This window comes from Cibotium barometz, chromosome 34 (assembly GCF_041138505.1).
Source record: "Cibotium barometz isolate CiBa-2024 chromosome 34, ASM4113850v1, whole genome shotgun sequence".
Taxonomy (NCBI): Eukaryota; Viridiplantae; Streptophyta; class Polypodiopsida; order Cyatheales; family Cibotiaceae; genus Cibotium; species Cibotium barometz.
The window spans coordinates 26,392,911-26,411,241 of record NC_141079.1 but is presented as its reverse complement, the minus strand read 5'-3'; the positions used below and the strand labels follow the sequence as shown (position 1 = coordinate 26,411,241).

The following is an 18,331-nucleotide window of genomic DNA, read 5'->3' as shown; positions in this document are numbered from 1 at the left end:
ATGGCTGTCCGTACCTGTGCAAAGGCAACATCCAAGTCCCTAACAAAGTCATCAGCAGCAAAAATCTCATCCTTAGTACGTAGGATGGGAGGCAATACCACTTTGCCATAAACTATCTCAAAGGGAGCCTTCCCAGTAGAAGCATGCACCGTGTTATTGTATGCAAACTCCACAAGTGGCAAATACTTTTCCCACAAAGTCTTTTGATCAGCCACATAGCATTTGAGAAGGTCCAATACGGCTGAATTTGCTGCTTCACTTTGACCATCGGTTTGAGGATGAAAAGCGGATGAAAAATTCAGCTTTGTGCCCATATTGTCAAAAAGTGCTCTCCAGAAGAGACTGGTAGTTCGAGGATCACGGTCACCCACAATAGATTTAGGCATACCATGATGCTTGAATACCTGTGATAAGAAAACTTTTGCCATATGATCTGCCTTGATCGTTTTCTTGACCGGCAAGAAATGAGCTTGCTTGCTAAACCGGTCAACGATAGTCCATATAGCATCATTACCTTGCTGAGTGCGAGGCAAATCCATGATGAAATCCATAGCTATACTCTCCCATGGCTGCGAGGGAATAGGCAATGGTAGAAGCAATCCAGGAGACTTCTGACGATCAAACTTGACCTTTTGGCAAATGAGGCAAGCACGTACATAAGCCTCAATGTCCTTCCTCATCCCTGGCCAAAAGAAGTAGCGTTCAACCATATGAGTAGTAGGTAGAATACCTCTATGTCCTGCATACGGTGGAGCATGGCATTCTTCCAACACTTTTTGCCTCAAATCTGTGAGCACACAAAGGCAATTATCTTTAAGGAGATACCCATCTTTGATCACATATGATGCATGAGTATGACCAGCCACTAAATCAGCCCATAAATCTGAAAAATCAGCATCTATATGGTACTTATTTTGCATAGACGACAAGTCTCCATGAGAGGCAATTGAGATAGAAGCTACATACGGCCTTCGAGACAATGCATCGGCCACCACATTCTTCTTTCCCGGTGTATGCACAATCTGAAAATGAAACATAGAGAGGAAATTTGCCATCCGCATATGCTTCTCTGAGAGCTTAGTTTGTGTGAGAAAATACCGTAAGCTTTGGTTGTCGGTCTTCACCATAAACTCTGCACCCAGAAGATAGTGCTTCCAAATGGTCAATGCATGAATCACTGCCAATAGCTCCTTCTCATAGATCCCCAAAGAAAGCTCCGTATCACGCAAACGGCGGCTCTCAAATGCCACGGGGTGTCCTTCCTGGTTTAGGACAGCACCTAAACAATCTCCACATGCATCACATTCCACAAAGAATGGCTTGTGCAAGTCAGGAATGATCAACACGGGCCCAGATATGATTGCATCCTTTAGTGAATAGAAAGCTTTGCTTTCCAATGAAGTCCACTGAAAGGGGACTTTCTTTTTTGTCAACTGATGAAGAGGGGCAGCAATCAAAGCAAAATGCCATATGAACCGTCTATAGTATGAGCATAACCCAAGAAAACTACGAACCTCATGCACTGACTTGAGTTCAGGCCAATTCTTGATAGCCTCAATCTTGGCGGGATCCATTCGTATGCCATCTTGAGAAACAATATGCCCAAGATAATGAATTTCGGAGAGGAAGAACTCACTCTTCTTAGCATTGATGTGAAGTCTATGCTTTCGGAGTTCTTCAAAGACTATGGCCAAATGCTTTCTGTGCTCTTCTTCACTCTTGGAATAAACCAAGATGTCATCGAAGAAAACTCCAGTGAACGATCGATGATCTCTAAAAATCCTGTCCATCATACGGTTAAAAGTGGCAGGAGCATTTGTAAGACCGAAAGGCATAACAAGATACTCGTACAAACCAAATGCTGTCCTGAAAGCGGTCTTATGCACATCCTCTGGTACTACCCGTACTTGATGATATCCACTCTTCAAATCAATTTGGCTGAAATATGCCGAGCCATCCAATCTATCCAAAATATCATCAATACGAGGAATAGGAAACCTATTCTTGATGGTTAGTTTATTTAGAGCCCGATAATCCACACACATACGATAAGAGAGATCCTTCTTCTGCACTAGAAGTACGGGAGAGCAATACGGTGAAGAGCTAGGGCGGATCAAACCTTTTTGCATGAGCTCATTGACTTGCTTCATGATCTCCTCCTGCTGTGATGCACTCACACGGTATGCCGGCCTATTTGGTGGAGAACTGCCAGGCACAAGGTCTATACGATGATCCTCCGGCCGTGGTGGTGGTAGCTCCCCTGGAAGTGAATCTGTAAAGCAATCTGCATATTGTTTCAAAAATTCCAACCTATCACATGTGAGAGAATCAAGAGAATGATCAACATGGTCTACTCTATCACGAACAAAAATCATGTACGAGCAAAGCCCCTTTCTCATGGCTTTATTTATTTGAATGTGGGATACAATAGGGATAGAATTCCCTTCCACACCGGCATCAATAACATGCTCTTTGCCCCTATGCATAAATGTGATCCGGTTGGTCTTGTAAGCCTTGCGAGGATCAAGACGGGAGTGCCAAGGCTTTCCAAGCAATACATCACACCCATTTAATGGTGCAATGAGGAAGTTCTCATGGTCCAAATATCCCTGAATATGCATGCGAAGCTTGCCAATAAGGGGTGTGACCTTGACTTTCTTGCCAACAAATGCACTTCCGGCCTCAATCTCCGGTCCCATGTCATCCACACTAATGCCCAATGCTGTAGCCATTTCCAATGATATGAAGTTGTCCGTGGCACAATCATCAAACATAAATAATGCGGGTTGATCTTTGAGTTGTCCCCATGCCTTGCATACCATCCTATCCAAAGCATCATGGGCTGTCCCCCCTTGTACATCGGGCACCATATGCACATTAACCTTGGTTTCCTTTGCATCCTCTTTGCCTGCTTTCTTTGGGCATTGCCAGACCATGTGATCTTTACTACCACAAGAAAAGCACTTACCGTCACGTATATATTGCACCCTTTGTTCCGGAGTAAGTCCATAGTTAGGCCTTTTGTTGGGACGCTTCTTCTCTGAGGTACTTTCAGCTTTTGGAGCTCCCTTAACTTCATTGGAGTCCCTTTTAGGTGGCTGTCCACCCTTATGCAGATTTGGGACAGCCTTGTCCTTCCCCTTTTGAGTGTGTCCATCTCTATAATTTTGCTTCAGCTTTTGCTCCAATTGTTCGGTGGCCAAAGCAGCTGAAATGAGCTGTTGTAGAGTGTGGTTTGGGTACAACTCCAAGCCCGATTGATAAACCGGTTGAAGTCCCGATTCAAACTTTCTCTTGCGTTCCTCATCATTTACCTGCATAATAGGGGAAACTTCCAAGAGTGTTTTCCAAAACTTGGATACATAAGCATGAACTGACTCACCTTCATTCTGCTTAACCCAATCCCACTTCTTGCGGATGTTCTTCTTGGCATTAGGGGGTAAGAATTGGACATAGAATCTAGTTTTGAATTCAGCCCAAGTGTCCACGGGAGTGCCTGAGAGCTTTTCTGCAAGCCACCAATGAGCGGCCGTGCCCTTCAAGAACATGCTGGCATGCCTCACCTTGGACTTTTCTGAAAAATCCTCATCACTAAAAGCAATGTCAAATTGGGAAACAAATGACATAACCTTGGAAGCATCAAACTCACCATGATATGTCTCGAACTTGACGGATTTGTCCCCGGCTTTGAATTCCTTTTGCTTATGAACATGATGCTCATAATCCCCATGCGTCCTCTTGATTCCACGTTCATGTGGATCAGCCCTGGCATCCATAGATGCTCCTGCATACTTAGGTGGCATACGTGGACGTGAACCATGTGCTGTACCTGCATGCATGTGTGTAGCCCCACCACTTTCTCTTGCAGCATAAGCATGATCCGGAGAGGATGTGGAGATGGGAGCATGAAGAAATGGCTCTTCATGGGAGAGTTCAACAGGTAAAGTAGTAGTACGGGGATGTCGGTGCTCTCTAAGCCCATGAGAAACCTGCAATGATGAAGAATGAGGCTTGTAACGATCATCTCTAGAAGTAATGTTACCTTCATAGGCATGGCTATGCCTCCCATATAAGGTAGAATCACGTCGGGATGTAATGGAAGGCTCCTCTTTGTGGACAGCAGATTTCAGCTTTGGAGAGGCTATCCCAGGCATGTCCACCAATGGAGATCTCTTTATAACAAGCTCCCCATCCTGGCCCTGCAATACATCACCCTTTTCCACTAAGAATGAAAGAGCTAGCTCACGAGGTTTCAGCCCTGATCCACGAGCCAAAGCTTCAAAGTCTTGAAAGACGGTTGCCTCCTTTTTCTTTGCATCTAGCACTTGTTGAATGTGTGGGTCCTCACGTAGGCTGGCCAATTCCATCTCCCTGGCATGGAGAAGCTCTCGCATACGCTGAATTTCAGCATTGATGGCACTTGGCTCTTGCTCTTGCTCCTACATTTTCTCCTTGCCACGGGACGGCTGTCCCAACCATACATGATCACGGGCATAAGGCATCCGTCCACTTGCTTGAGTTCCACTGGAGTGCCCCTTTGAATTTGGCACTTCCTTGCTACTTGCTTGGCTAGCCATAATAAGAGTAAAGTCACTAATGGAGAGTGGTCAGGAAGCCTTTGGATCGTCTCCCAATGTAGAAAAAGGAAGATCCGTGCTCTGATACCACTGAAACGAGACCCAAGCAGGGGTCACCCCTTCCTGGACTCACTTCTCCAGTTAGCACTTTAATATACACTCTTAAAAGACAATAGCACAAGACAAAGTAGCAATAAAAAGTAATTAACAACTCTGAGCATAGATAGATGACACCACACTGAGGCCGGAACGGCCGGCCCCCCCCCCCCCAAGGATTGTTATTATTACTTGGGAGAATTTGTTACAAGTACACGGGCCCAAGGCCAGATTTCCAATAAGCAATGCACGATGAAAAAAAACAAAGTATCAAACCCAAACATGTTTGTTGATGCCGAGTCTGCAGTCACCAAGGGCTGCCCCGTCCATAGCACCTTCCAGAGTCACACTCTGCGTGCAATCCACCCGTCCCTGGCACTACGGATCACGCCGTGCCAGTCCTAGCGATGGGGCACCCTCACGGAGTTGACTCGGTGAATGGAAGAGGAGTCCAGACATAGGAGAGCAAGAGAATTCCTCATTCTTCGCGATGAAAATCTTCTGGAGCCACCGTACAGCCAGTAGGAAGAGTGAAACAACCTGGGCCACTTGCAGGAAATGCGTATGTCCTAAATCCACGCGGATAACCCCACTCGTTTGACCTGAATCACACGTGGGAGTGAAGAGGGCTCCTGCTAGCTGTTTTGAGCACACACATGAGAGAAAAAGAGTGCTGTCCAGACCTGAATCCACGTGTGGAAGTGAATAGAGAGAAAGCTGTACCATTCAGTCCATGGGAAAAGGGTTCCCAGGATGCTGTACGGCCAGAATCAACAGATAATGATGGTACTGTACCTGCTGTACCTGCTGTACGACCAGAATCAGCAAATAATGATGGTACTGTACCTGCTGTACCTGCTGTGTGGTTCAGTCCTCAAACAATAGTTGGAATAGGAGCTGTATGACCTGTTTCATGAGAATAATGAGTGCTCCAGCCTGTTTTCTCTAAATCCCAGCAAGCAGTTGTGTTTTCTTCCTCCAAAATGCAAGGGAGAGGGCTGGAAGTGAGGCGCCTTCCTCCCATGCAAAGGATTGGGTGTGGTAGGTGGGGTAGGTGGCCAACCCCCACCCCACATGCTATAAAAGGGTGCCCAGGCCAAAAGAAGGTGCCCACACTTATAAAGTGTCCACCTACTTTTAATGAAGTATGAAACCTGTAAGTTATAAGACTTATAACTTAAAACTCTTATTAAAATAAGAGTTTCCCACCTGTTCACACGCCACAAAACCTGTCAGAAGACAAGGCATTCCACGGCTCACGGGAGGGCGTCCCCGACCCCTGAGCTAGACACACATGTCAAGCATGCAAACGAAACCAGTTCACGCGAAAACATTTCAAAGGCAGGCAAACATGAGTGCACAATGCAACATTGTTAAAGGATAATCTCCGTTCATGTACTTGCACAATACTTGACATTTCCGGGCACAAACAGGCCCACCGGAAAGTCAATTCCAGGTACACACACAGTGTACAATCCACCCGTCCCTGGCACTACGAATCACGCCGTGCCAGTCCTAGCGGTGGTAATCCAGAAACATACACCGTGTGCAATCCACCCGTCCCTGGCACTACGAATCACGCCGTGCCAGTCCTAGCGATGGAGCACCACTACGGAGTATGCTCATCCAGAGCCCAAAGCTCACACAAGAAGATAAGAGGACCATTAGATAGCTCAATGGTGACATGATGGCAACCTACTTAGCGAGAATGATCCCCAGAGTGTCTCGTCCACCTTCAAAGAGTCCTCTTCAGAGAACTCTCTTGATGGACACTCTAGTAGTGATCATGTTGATGATCATGCAGATGTTGGTGATGATGTAGACTTTTGATATGTTATAGCTCTCTAGACATTGGGCATCTATCTCCTTCTAGCCCATCGATGATGTATTGTAGTATGTAGTATCATGTATGTACGCATGTTGGCGGTCGCCCATGCCATGAGTTTTTGGCCTATCCTTTTGTAGCAATTTTGTACTCTAATGGCATGATGACATTATGTTCATGGTTCTACTATTTTGTAACTTCTTGTCTACAATTTTTAAGTTTAGGAAGTTTTTTTTTTTTAAAAACGTACTAATATCGTACCGTACCTCAAAAAATTTTAAGGTACCAATTAGTACCGTATTTTATCGTACCGTACCGTATCATACCTTTCGTACTAACTAACCATGCGGAAGACCACGGGCTGCTGAGGAGAAGTGCCGGGAAGAAGCCAGCCGACCAGCAGCAGATCTGAGAAGAAAATGCAGAGAAGAAGGTGCTCAAAACTGAGGAGAATCTGGGGCAGTAGAGAAACGCTATGAAAGAGTGCATAGTGCGGAACCATACAAGCACTAGAGTGTGCTGAGAGAGAGTGCAAGAGGGAAAGAGAGGAAGAGAGATGAAGCAACTATGCTGAATATACTGCACTAAAACAGATTCCAGTATTCGCGGTGCTGGAGGGTCCATGGTTGCATCTTCATCAACTTATCTTCTTCAGACTCTTGCACACTGTGAGCTGCAGAGGGGGTGTCAGAATTAGTGCATCTCACTGTATTGTGTATTTATGGGCTCTACCCATTTTTGGGTATTTTATTCATTTAATCCTATTTTAGGAAGTAGTGGACAAGCTCTCTCTACTCTCTCTTGTTCAGTTTATGCTTCCGCCTGTGCATTCTCCACCACTATCTTGTTGGAATATATCATCTCCAAATGGTCTACATCATCATTTTCATGCTTGTACTGGCCATTTATGAGGCCCTGCATATGCATATTTATTTTAGGCATTTTTATGCTATTATGATGCTGTCAGCCTATTATGATGCTATCAGCCTGCTACAGTTGGCCGACCAGCTCTGTTGAGGGGTATATAAGGGTTGTTCCCCTTTCCCCTCATTCCATCTCATTATTCTACATCCTCTTGAGGTCATTAGCAGCTACTTCTGCTTCTTATCATTGCACAGCACCTATGGGTTTCCCTCGTACTCAGTTTTCAACAATAAACATCAGTTTCCAGCATTTACAAGTCTTGTACCTAGGCCTACACCTGTGTTTTCTATTTGCTTTCACTTTCTTTCATGGTATCAAAGAAAAACGCTGACCTGTGAACAAAAGAGAGCTGCATTTTCCATTTTGGAGCAGAGGCTTCGATAGTTTGTTGCGTCTTCTGCAAATTTCAGCGAGGAAGGTGCTGCATTTTCTTTTGGAAGCAGAGGCTTCCTCAAGATTACTGCGTTTTCTTCATTTGATGCTTGGGACTGTTGTATTTCTGAATTTTCAGCAAAGATTGCTGATTGGTTTGCTGAAGCCCTCTTCTAGGTGCTGAGGACAGGGATCTACAGCCTGGAGAGATCTTCCTTCTTCCTCTCCTTTCAGTTTTCCACCCTCCCTCCCTTTCTTCTTGCTGTGCACAGCTTGAGAGGAGGATTTGCTGATTTTTTTTATTTAGCCCCTTTCTTCAGAGAAGGTTTCTTGTCAGAGGACATGGCTTCAAGAGATTTCTCTCCTGCTGCTCCTTCTACACCTTCTTCTCTAGTGCCTACATCTCCCACCCACCCTCTCTTCTAGTCTTTCTTGAGGAGGTTTGGATTCTTGGTGGTGATGGCTTCTGGAAACCCTCCCCTTACTTCTACCAACTATCAGATTTGGTCATACGACTAAGTTAACTTTGGAGGCTTCTTGTCTTTGGGTTGTTGTTGCTTCTCCTCAATTATTGGATCCTGGTTATCGGGGAGTTTATGATGCTTCTACCAGGATGGTTATCATCCACCAATCTTTGTCACCTTCCATACAGGTGGAATTTTTATCTACTTCTTATGATGCCTCTCAGTTGTGGCTTGAACTTCAAAGGCGGTATTTGGACTCAAGCATTGCCTCACAACATCAAGAGACTAGGGCCAAAGTGGCCCCCTTGTTAGTTTCAAATTCTCTTTCTTCCTCTCCACAGGACACAATCCTAGTGACCACAGTTATGACTTCTTCACTTAAGGTTAGGGTCACATCGGATGAGGTTGAGGATCATCCACTGATTTCTTCCTCCGTTAACATTGCAGATGATCATGCCTACCCTCTCCATGGTGTTGATGATGTTTCTCTGGCTTCCCCTCCTATGCTACAAGATATGCTTTCAGAGGAGGATTCTGCTTCTTATGTTCCAAAGGAGGCATCTTCAGAGGGTTCTATGGAATTCTCATTGGTGGCTACTTCCACTATTTTAGAGTCTATTTTGGCTCAGACTTTGTCACCATTTGGTCCATCGCCATTTCTGGAGCCACTTCTATGGGATTGTCACTCCATAGAGCGGCCAGATTTACACCATGTTCACATGTGGCCAGGCCAGTGTCCCATGTGAAAGGGTCAGTCATTTGGTGTCACATGGACGGGGACCAGTTTTGTGCCACCCGTGTGTGACCAGTATTGTGCCATATGGACGAGAGCCTGTTTGCTGCCACCCGTGTATGACCAAGATTGCGTCTTATCCATAGGACTGTCACTCCATGGTAGGACTAATATTTGTGCCGACCTTGTCTATGGGATTGTCACTCCATAGGAAGGCCCGTGCCAGGACTTGTGTTTTGCCTATGGGACTGTCACTCCATACGAAAACTAGGACTTCACATGTCTGTCGCGCCAATTTTGTGCCCGACAAGAAATCTTTGTACAAGTTTCATGAAAGGGAGATTTCGTCCATTACATGTGCACATGCATTTATGTTTGCATGCATAAACTTGTTTTCGCATGACTTATTCTCGTGTGTTTGCCTGCTATGTCGTGCCAGTACACTGGACGACGACGCCCCCAGTGTACCGTGGGTGTGTTGTTTACTGATGAGTTGGTGTGGCGTGTGAACAGGTGGTAAGTATTACCCTTTTTGGCCTTTTCAAATGTAAAATCCCTTAAGTAATGTCAACCTTAATAATTATAAGGTTGGGTGTTCACACATTTAAACATTGGCTGGACATTTGCTCTAATGTGGGTGCCCAACATTATTAATAACATTATTAATACCATTATTAATAACATTTGCTCTAATGTGGGTGCATGAAATAATTCTTCTTCCCCACAAGTGGATGGTTGGTGGGAGTGTGATTGAAGGAAAGTACCTACCTTGGTTTTAGCAGCCTGTACCCGCCTCTGTGTACCTGTTGTACTTCTTGTACCTATTGTACCTACTGTACTTGCTATACCTGTTGTACCCGACTATACTTGTACCGGCTATACTCACTGTACCAGCCTAAACTTGATGTACCTGCTGTACCTATTATACCTGCTATACTCGGATGTACTTACTGTACCAACCTGTATCTGACTGTACTTACTGATGTACTTGCTGTTGGGGTACCCAATTGTTCCTGCAATTGTACCAACTATTGTCCAACATCTACTGTTTGCTAAGACCTGCCTACAATTTGGGCACCCACCAACCATCCACTTGTGGGGAAGAAGAATTATTTCATGCACCCACATTAGAGCAAATGTTATTAATAATGGTATTAATAATGTTGGGCACCCACATTAGAGCAAATGTCCAGCCAATGTTTAAATATGTGTGAACACCCCACCTTATAATTATTAAGGTTGACATTACTTAACGGATTTTACATTTGAAAAGGCCAAAAAGGATAATACTTACCACCTGTTCACACGCCACACCAACTCATCAGCAAACAACACACCCACGGTACACTGGGGGCGTCCCCATCCAGTGTACTGGCACAACATAGCAGGCAAACACGCGAGAACAAGTGATGCGAAAACAAGTTTATGCAGGCAAACATAAATGCATGTGCACATGTAATGGACGAAATCTCCCTTTCATGAAACTTGTACAAATATTTCTTGTCAAGCACAAAACTAGCGCGACAAAAATGTGAAGTCCTGGTTTTCCTATGGAGTGATTTCTGGCCGGCCCCCCCCTCAATACTATTGTGTTTCTTGGAGTATTTATATGTACAAGTGTTCACGGACCCTAGGCCAGATTTCTCCATAACAAGGAGTGAGGTAAACAATAACATGTTGTCTGTGAAGAATCAGTTTTTGTAGTAGACCAAGTCACAGGTAATCTCCCACCTTCACTAGGTGAACACCTGCCCTCACTGGTCTTTCAAGACCGTGCCCAACAAGCACGCCCGTACTAATGCCTGACAAGGTGAAACACCGCGTAGGGAGCCCCCCCCTCCCCCCCCCCTTCCCTCCTTTCAATACTATTGTATTTCTTGGAGTATTTGTATGTACAAGTGTTCACGGGCCCTAGGCCAGATTTCTCCATAACAAGGAGTGAATACAACTAGTAAACAATAAGATGTCGGTGAAGAATCAGTTGTCGGAGTAGACCAAGTCATAGGTAATCTCCCACCTTCACTGGGTGAACACCTGCCCTCACTGGTCTTCCAGGACCGTGCACCCACAGGCACGCCCATACTAACATGCTTGGCAAGGTGAAACACCGCGGAGAGAGCAATACTTGGTGCTCTTGAATCAACTTTGCTCCCAGTTTTCCTCATACCCCAAATGACCTTCACTGGCTCCTCCAAAATGTGAGGGCACGATCAAGGTAATCATGGGAAAAAGCCACCGTCTTGATGGCCTTACTAATGAAGGCAACAAGGTGTGATATTTTGCCTGACAAGACTTATACAAACAACATTTAATTTTAATAATTACTAAATCTGAAATACAAAGATAAATACCTGACAAATATTCAATTTCAATTCTCAAGAGAGAAGCTCATCCCCTTTTTATTGCACTCCCAAATTGTAGGCAGGTCCTAGCAACAGTAGATGTTGGATAGCAACTCGTACAACTGCAGGTACAATTGGGTACCCCAACAGCAAGTACATTCGGATACAATCAAGTACAAGTTGGTACAAGTACAACAAGTACAACAGATACAACAAGTACAACCGGGTATAGCAGGTACAAGAAGTATAGCAGGTACACAGAGACGGATTCTCGCTGCAAATCACAGGTAGGTACTGGCTGCAAATCAAAGGCGAGTACAGGCTGCTAATACCAAGGCGGGTACTTTCCGTCAATCACTCCCACCAACCATCCACGTGTGGGGAAAGAAGAATTATTTCATGCAATACTAACTATAAATGTTATTAATAATGTTGGGCATCCACATTAAAGCAAATGTCCAGCCAATGTTTAAATGTGTGAACACCCCACCTTATAATTATTAAGATTGACATTACTTAAGGGATTTTACATTTGAGAAGGCCAAAAAGGGTAATACTTACCACCTGTTCACACACCACACCAACTCATCAACAAACAGCACACCCACGGTACACTGAAGGCATCGCCGTCCAGTGTACTGGCACAACATAGCAGGCAAACACACGAGAACAAGTCATGCGAAAACAAGTTTATGCATGCAAACATAAATGCATGTGCACATGTAATGGACGAAATCTCCCTTTCATGAAACTTGTACAAAGATTTCTTGTCGAGCACAAAACTGGCGCGACAGAAATGTGAAGTCCTGGTTTTTCTCTGGAGTGACAGTCCCATAGGCAAAACACAAGTCTTGGCACGGACCTTCCTATGGAGTGACAATCCCATAGACAAGGTCGGCACAAATATCAATCCTACCATGGAGTGACAGTCCCATGGATAAGATGCAATCCTGGTCATACACGGGTGCTAGCAAACAAGCTCCCGTCCATATGGCACAATTCTGGTCACACATGGGTGGCACAAAACTGGTTCCTGTCCATGTGACACCAAATGACTGACCCTTTCACATGGGGCACCGGCCTGGCCACATGTGAACATGGTACAACTCTGGCCGCTCTATGGAGTGACAATCCCATAGAAGTGGCTCAAAAAATGGAGATGGACCAAATGGTGACAAACTTCAATCTGGCAGATTCAGTTATCCCTGATGATCCTCTTGTGCCAGGGGTTACTTCATTTCCTCCTTCTCCAGAGGAGGATTCATCGTCTTAAGATCATCTTTCTTCTATCGTTGGAGAATCTTTACCCTAGACGTTATTTTCATCTAGCGTAGCTTTGGTGGATTTTGGAGTTGCTACCTCTGCAGTTTCTTCGGTGACTGCCTATTGGTGGTTGTTCCTAGCCCTTCTCTAGGCATTTTGGTGTCACCGACTCCTACTTCACCAATACCTACAGTCGTTTCTTCAGAGGAGGAGGAGGAGGAGGAGGAGGAGGAGGAGGAGTCTACTACAGTACCGGTACTTGTTGCAAATACAAAGGAGGTACCATTTACCTTGGAGCTATCAGTGGTTCCCCTTCTCGAGAACACTTTCTTCTGGATTGATCCTAGTGTTGCTTTTACATCACGTTGCTTTTACATCACCTTCTTTGGATGTGTCCACTACTGCAACTTGTACCTCTTCCTTCTGATTTGAGAGGAGGTGGTGTTCTTCTTCGTCCAGTGTTCGTCGATCCTTTTCAGTCTTATATGCTTTACATGACATTGATCAACCAAAGGATCCCCCGGACCGAACTTTGGCTACTTTTGGAGTTCTTACTTCAGCGTGCTGGTATTGGACAGACCCTCTGGCGCTAAAGAGGAAGTGTTGGAATATATCATCTCCAAATGGTCTACATCATCATTTTCATGCTTGTACTGGCCATTTATGAGGCCTTGCATATGCATATTTATTTAGGCATTTTTCCCAGTTTTTATGCTTTTTATAGCAATTTTACGCTATTATGATGTTGTTGGCCTGCTACAGCCGGCCGACCAGCTGTCTTGAGGGATATATAGGGGTTGTCCCCCTTTCCCCTCATTCCATCTCATTATTCTACATCCTCTTGAGGTCATTAGCAACCGCTTCTCCTTCTTATCATTATACAGCACCTACGGGCTTCCCTAGTCTCCATTGGTTTAGGGCGCTCTAATACCAACTGTCAGGGATTCACACGACAGAATCTTAGATTCTCACCACGGAATCCTCCCAAAATCTCCGAAACACAAGATAAGTACATAGTTAGTTCCCATTTAGGGTTCGGCAGGGCTAGCTGACCACCCAACCACGGATCCGAGAGTGTCGCACCCCTGAGCATAGGGGCTAAGGCTCCGTCCATACAGACCACGCTGAACCAGCCCTGGCTTCCCATACCACCTAATGGGGCTATCAGTGGACCATCTGCATCACAATGGACTAACCGGAGTGGGTTAGCACTCATGATACAGACCCCATGTGCACAATAAGGCCTAATATGTTGGTTGGTCTATTTATGCTGTTGTTGGCCAGGTCAAAGGACTGCCCGCAACTTGTGTGCGCCACTGAATAACGCACTCCAGCAGATCAACTTCTTTCTCCAGTTTATCGCCTAGGAGCAGCTTGAGGCCTTTCATGAGCAGGAGAGGACGCACAGCTCTTGAGGCCATCGAAACTCAATGGGTGGAGTACAAATACAATGCACATGCGTTTGTCTAGACCCACACAAGGGATAGAGTGACCCGGGACTTCTTTGTGGCCAGGGCAAGCCGAAGAGGCGGAGGCCAGGGCAAAGGGATTCAAGAAGAGGCCTGTACCATAGCCAAGTCGGGGGCGGGGGGGAAAGATGGGTCTGTATGATCTGCTCCAGGTGCGCATCTCATGGTATCCTGTCAGCTCCGTGGAAATATCTTACAACAAATGCTCGTTAACGGTTTCGATGCTTGTAACATTTCCCTGCCAAAACCGTTGCCTCAGGCTCTACTGCCTCTGGGACATGGTGCCCACCACTTTGGCCATGTCGCCCCGGTGGTGGGCACACCAACAAAGGGGACTTGATTTTTTAGAAACATCACGAAGGGTGATGTAAGAAGTCGTTTCCTAGACATAAAGAGGGCTTGATTTTCTGCTGTAAAGTGGAGGCATGATTGAATGGAGAGTATGGGGTCAACAAAATTGAAGGGAAGATTTTACATGAAAATCATATTCACATAAAATCCATGTACAGGATGCGAAAATGGCATCAATTTTTTGGAATAAAAAGGGCTGCATGTTGCCCGCTAAAAAGAACATGATAATGATAATCAAATTCCTTCAAATAAATGCATAGCATTCTCTAGTTACAATTAACCCATGTATAATCAAGCTGGTTTACGTGAAATTTTATTTAGGGTTAGACAGAGGGCTTACAATTAACCCATGTACAGTCAAAGTGATTTAAGTGGAATCTTATTTAGGATTAGACAGAGGGCTTACAGAGTTGTATTGGGTTTCCAGCCCAATGTGTCCTGGTCTGTCGCGGAACACTTTGACAGGGAGGGGTCTGCGAGGGCCTCCTGCACCTTTTGCAGGGGAAGAGTGAAGGCTACCTGGTAGAGAACGACCTTTTGAAGGAGAGGCTGCAGAAGAAGCCATGGATGGGGACCCTCTGCGCTCTGCAACTCGCCTCTTCGCATTCTCCTCTATAGAGTTCAGCTCTTCCACGCTGAAACCCCACTCATCGTCCATCTTTCTACGGTCCAGAAATGGGTTTTGCCTCTACGAGTCCCGCGAGCAAAAATATAGCATGAGCCTACACTCAGCGATAGTCCCTGTATTTTGCACTAGCATGAGTCCATGACCGTCATTTAAATTCCAAGCTATGACATGGCAAGCTTCAATAAATAGGAGACTATGACTGCTTACCTCATCAAATTCCGATTGCTGTCATGTTGCCATGATGGCCCAGAATGGTTGGGGTCGTGCCATTCTGCAGGGAGTCTCCTGGCTACTATCGTCGATCGCCTCCACATGCATCTATAGTCTTACATAAGGTGGTAAGGGACACTCCTTGGTACAAATAAAAATCTCACGTTACAAAAAAAAAAATGCATCTAGAAAGGTAGAGTTTGGGGGGTGTTCACCACTTTGAGTGCCCTCCTTGGGTCTCTCTCTCTCTCTCTCTCTCTCTCTCTCTCTCTCTCTCTCTCTCTCTCTCTCCGACTCTCTCCGATCGCATCTGTGTCTTACATAAGGTGGGAAGGGAAATGCATTTAGCACGGTAGAGTAGGGGGTGTTTCACCACTTCAACTGGGTTGCGCTCTCTCTCTCTCTCTCTCTCTCTCTCTCTCTCTCTCTCTCTCTCTCTCTCTCTCTCTCTCTCTCTCTCTCTCTCTCTCTCTCTCTCTCGCGCGCAAAGGAATCATATATATCTCTCTATATATGTGTGCGAGCGTGCACGCGCATGGATATAGGAGTTAATGCATTGAGCTTCTATTAGAGAGATCTCAATTCAGTGATGTCCTTTAAGCAATATTATCAATAAGGGTGTCTTCACAACTTAACTCAAGGGTACGTAGTTTGGGTACTTTTGCACCTTTTTGGGCAAGCTTGAATGTGGTGGTACTCCCCTTTGAACAAGTTGATGTGGGCACTCAATGGACACTGTACATTCAAACAAGCACCCATCTATTCCTTCACTCTCTTCATTCAACCTCCGCATGTGACCTCTTTGCTCCTTGGTTAAGCCTCTCGAAACCTTTGTAAACTAGAACTTCGTGTATGCTCTCTGCACCTTTGCCAAAGGTAAAGGCGAGCTCAACAATCCCTCATGTCAACCTCCCTCCAAGCACATGTCGGGCTCCATGCATGCAAAGACAATCCCTCATGTCAACCTCCCTCCAAGCACATGTTGAGCTCCATGCATGCAAAGACAGCCCCTTTTAGGTCTAGAATTTTACCATTAAGGTGAGGATCTTAATCATCTCTTCTCTTTGCTCACTTGAAAGCAATGAAGGCTTTGCTTCTTTTAACAAGGAGTGTTAACCCTATTTTGAAGCAATGAAGGCTTTACTTCATCTAACAAGGAGTGTTAACCCTATTTTGAAGCAATGAAGGCTTAACTTCATCTAGCAAGGAATGTTAACCCCATTTTGGGTTAACTCAGCATCTCTTCTCTACATATGAGAGATTGCTTATAAAAAGTGTCATGAGAATGACACTATAAAACGTTTTATCATCATATCTTCTCTCTGCTCACTTGAAGCAACAAAGGCCTTGCTTCATCTAACAAGGAGTGTTAACCCCATTTTGGGTTAACTCAATATCTCGTCTCTACATATGATCTCGAGATTGCTTATAATAAGTGTCATGAGAACGACACTATAAAACATTGTATTATGAGAAAAGCTGGCTAATGACCAAGCTTATGATAAGTTTTTGGGCGCTCAAGGGTGAATAATGTAAGTGACTTTTTCTTATAATCTAAGGAACAATCCCCCTTTGTGAAAATCGAGTCTTGTTTGTCCACTTACTCTCTTTTCTAGTGTTATGTGAGAGACAGAGTTGAGAGTAGAGTGTAGGATTCTTAGTGCATATGCTTCTTGTTTATTGTGTGAGTGAGCAAGAATGAGAGAAGTGAGAGGCCCTATGGGTGCACACAGAACTCCTTGATTGCAATGACAGCAAGGAGAGGGATTCAAAGGAGAAGAAGCTAGCACCAACCAGTGGAGCTTGAAGTCTTCAAGAGATACGAGCTTGGGAATTGACAAGTCTCCATGACACGTTAAGGTGAGCATAGCTTAGTGTTTGAGCAATCTTCCAAAGGGTTGTGCAAGCCATAACATTTTTGTTGCCATTATCGAGGAGACAGCCCGTTCCTTTTTAAGTCCGCACTACCCACCACCCTCAAGTCCCTTTTCCCAAAACATGGCTTCTTAAAGTAATGTATGTGGTAGAGAAGAGGTTAAGACAATAGAGGAAAAAAATAGTGTTTTTAGTATTTTTTTATATTTTTGATTTGTACGAAAAGAAAACCACAAAAAACATCATTTGTATTTATTTTTGCATTGGAACTACGAAATCATGCTGTGATTATGTAGGAATTACCTCATATTTTGTATTTTTTCAAAAAAGAAAAAAATTTGAGTCATTGGATTCCATTACATTATCCACCATAAAAATCAATGTGCAAGGGTCCATTCTGGATCATCTGAGCAGGAGACACTTAGATTTGCACCCCCAAACCACTAGCTAAAACTCAAAGTCTACACACTTACGTCGTGATCCCTTCTACAAAATGACGCCCGTGATCCTTGATTACGGTCGGGATTTTCTAAAAAATCATGGTGCGTGCCAACCGCTCTATTGGTTAACATGGTTTTGCCCGACCAACCTACCGTAAGGCACTTCCCCATCTTACCCACATGAACGGGCACTTAGCTTTTGTAAGGCGACATTGGAATATATAAAGTATCCTTACCATACACTTAATGTCAAATAGGGAAAGTCTATAGATTCCGTGTACATAGTTGCTTTAGACTAGAAGTAGAGGCCGTACCATTTTTAAGTTTAGCCGACCTAGTGTGAAAACTAGTCATTTGTATATAAGTCATTATTTATAATAAGAAATACACAATCATTCCCTTGCAATAGTTTTCTTGTGATCTTCCGTCCTTCCCTCTTCTTGTATGCTTCCATGCTATTGAATCTTGTTTACTTGATGGATGCATCATGCTAGATAGGTTTGATTATAGGTTTTCTTCTTGCATTAGCTTCTTCTTCTCCCCTCACCTTTTGTGAGAGAAAACCATCATGAGGGCAAATCTCTTCTTGCCTCTATCTATAGGCATTGAGAGATCTCCTTTCACCCCTTTGGCAAGAAGCATTCCAGTGTGACAATGGAGTGAGGACGTGACAGATGAGCTAGCACACCCACATAGGAAGTTGCATTTGCGACTTGAAGGCAAGACCCAATGACACATGCTTCGATAAGGCTAAGGTAAGCT

The 18,331-nt window shown here is 44.6% G+C and overlaps 1 protein-coding gene across 3 annotated transcripts in view; it reads right to left on the bottom strand.

Moving 5' to 3' along the window:
* The window catches only part of CHR18 (chromatin remodeling factor18), a 47,333-nt gene extending 31,917 nt beyond the window's left edge, over positions 1-15,416 (bottom strand). The window contains exons 1-2 of one of the 3 annotated variants that reach the window (XM_086773914.1): positions 15,252-15,416; positions 14,823-15,157 (exon numbers count right to left, since the gene is read on the bottom strand). In XM_086773914.1, the coding sequence (XP_086630040.1) occupies positions 14,823-15,074 (252 nt within the window). In that variant the 5' untranslated portion in view covers positions 15,075-15,157; positions 15,252-15,416. Of the gene's footprint in view, positions 1-14,822; positions 15,197-15,251 lie in introns of those variants that run through there. The other 2 variants (XM_086773913.1, XM_086773915.1) reach the window with 2 other exon arrangements.
* Positions 15,417-18,331: the final 2,915 nt, after the last annotated feature.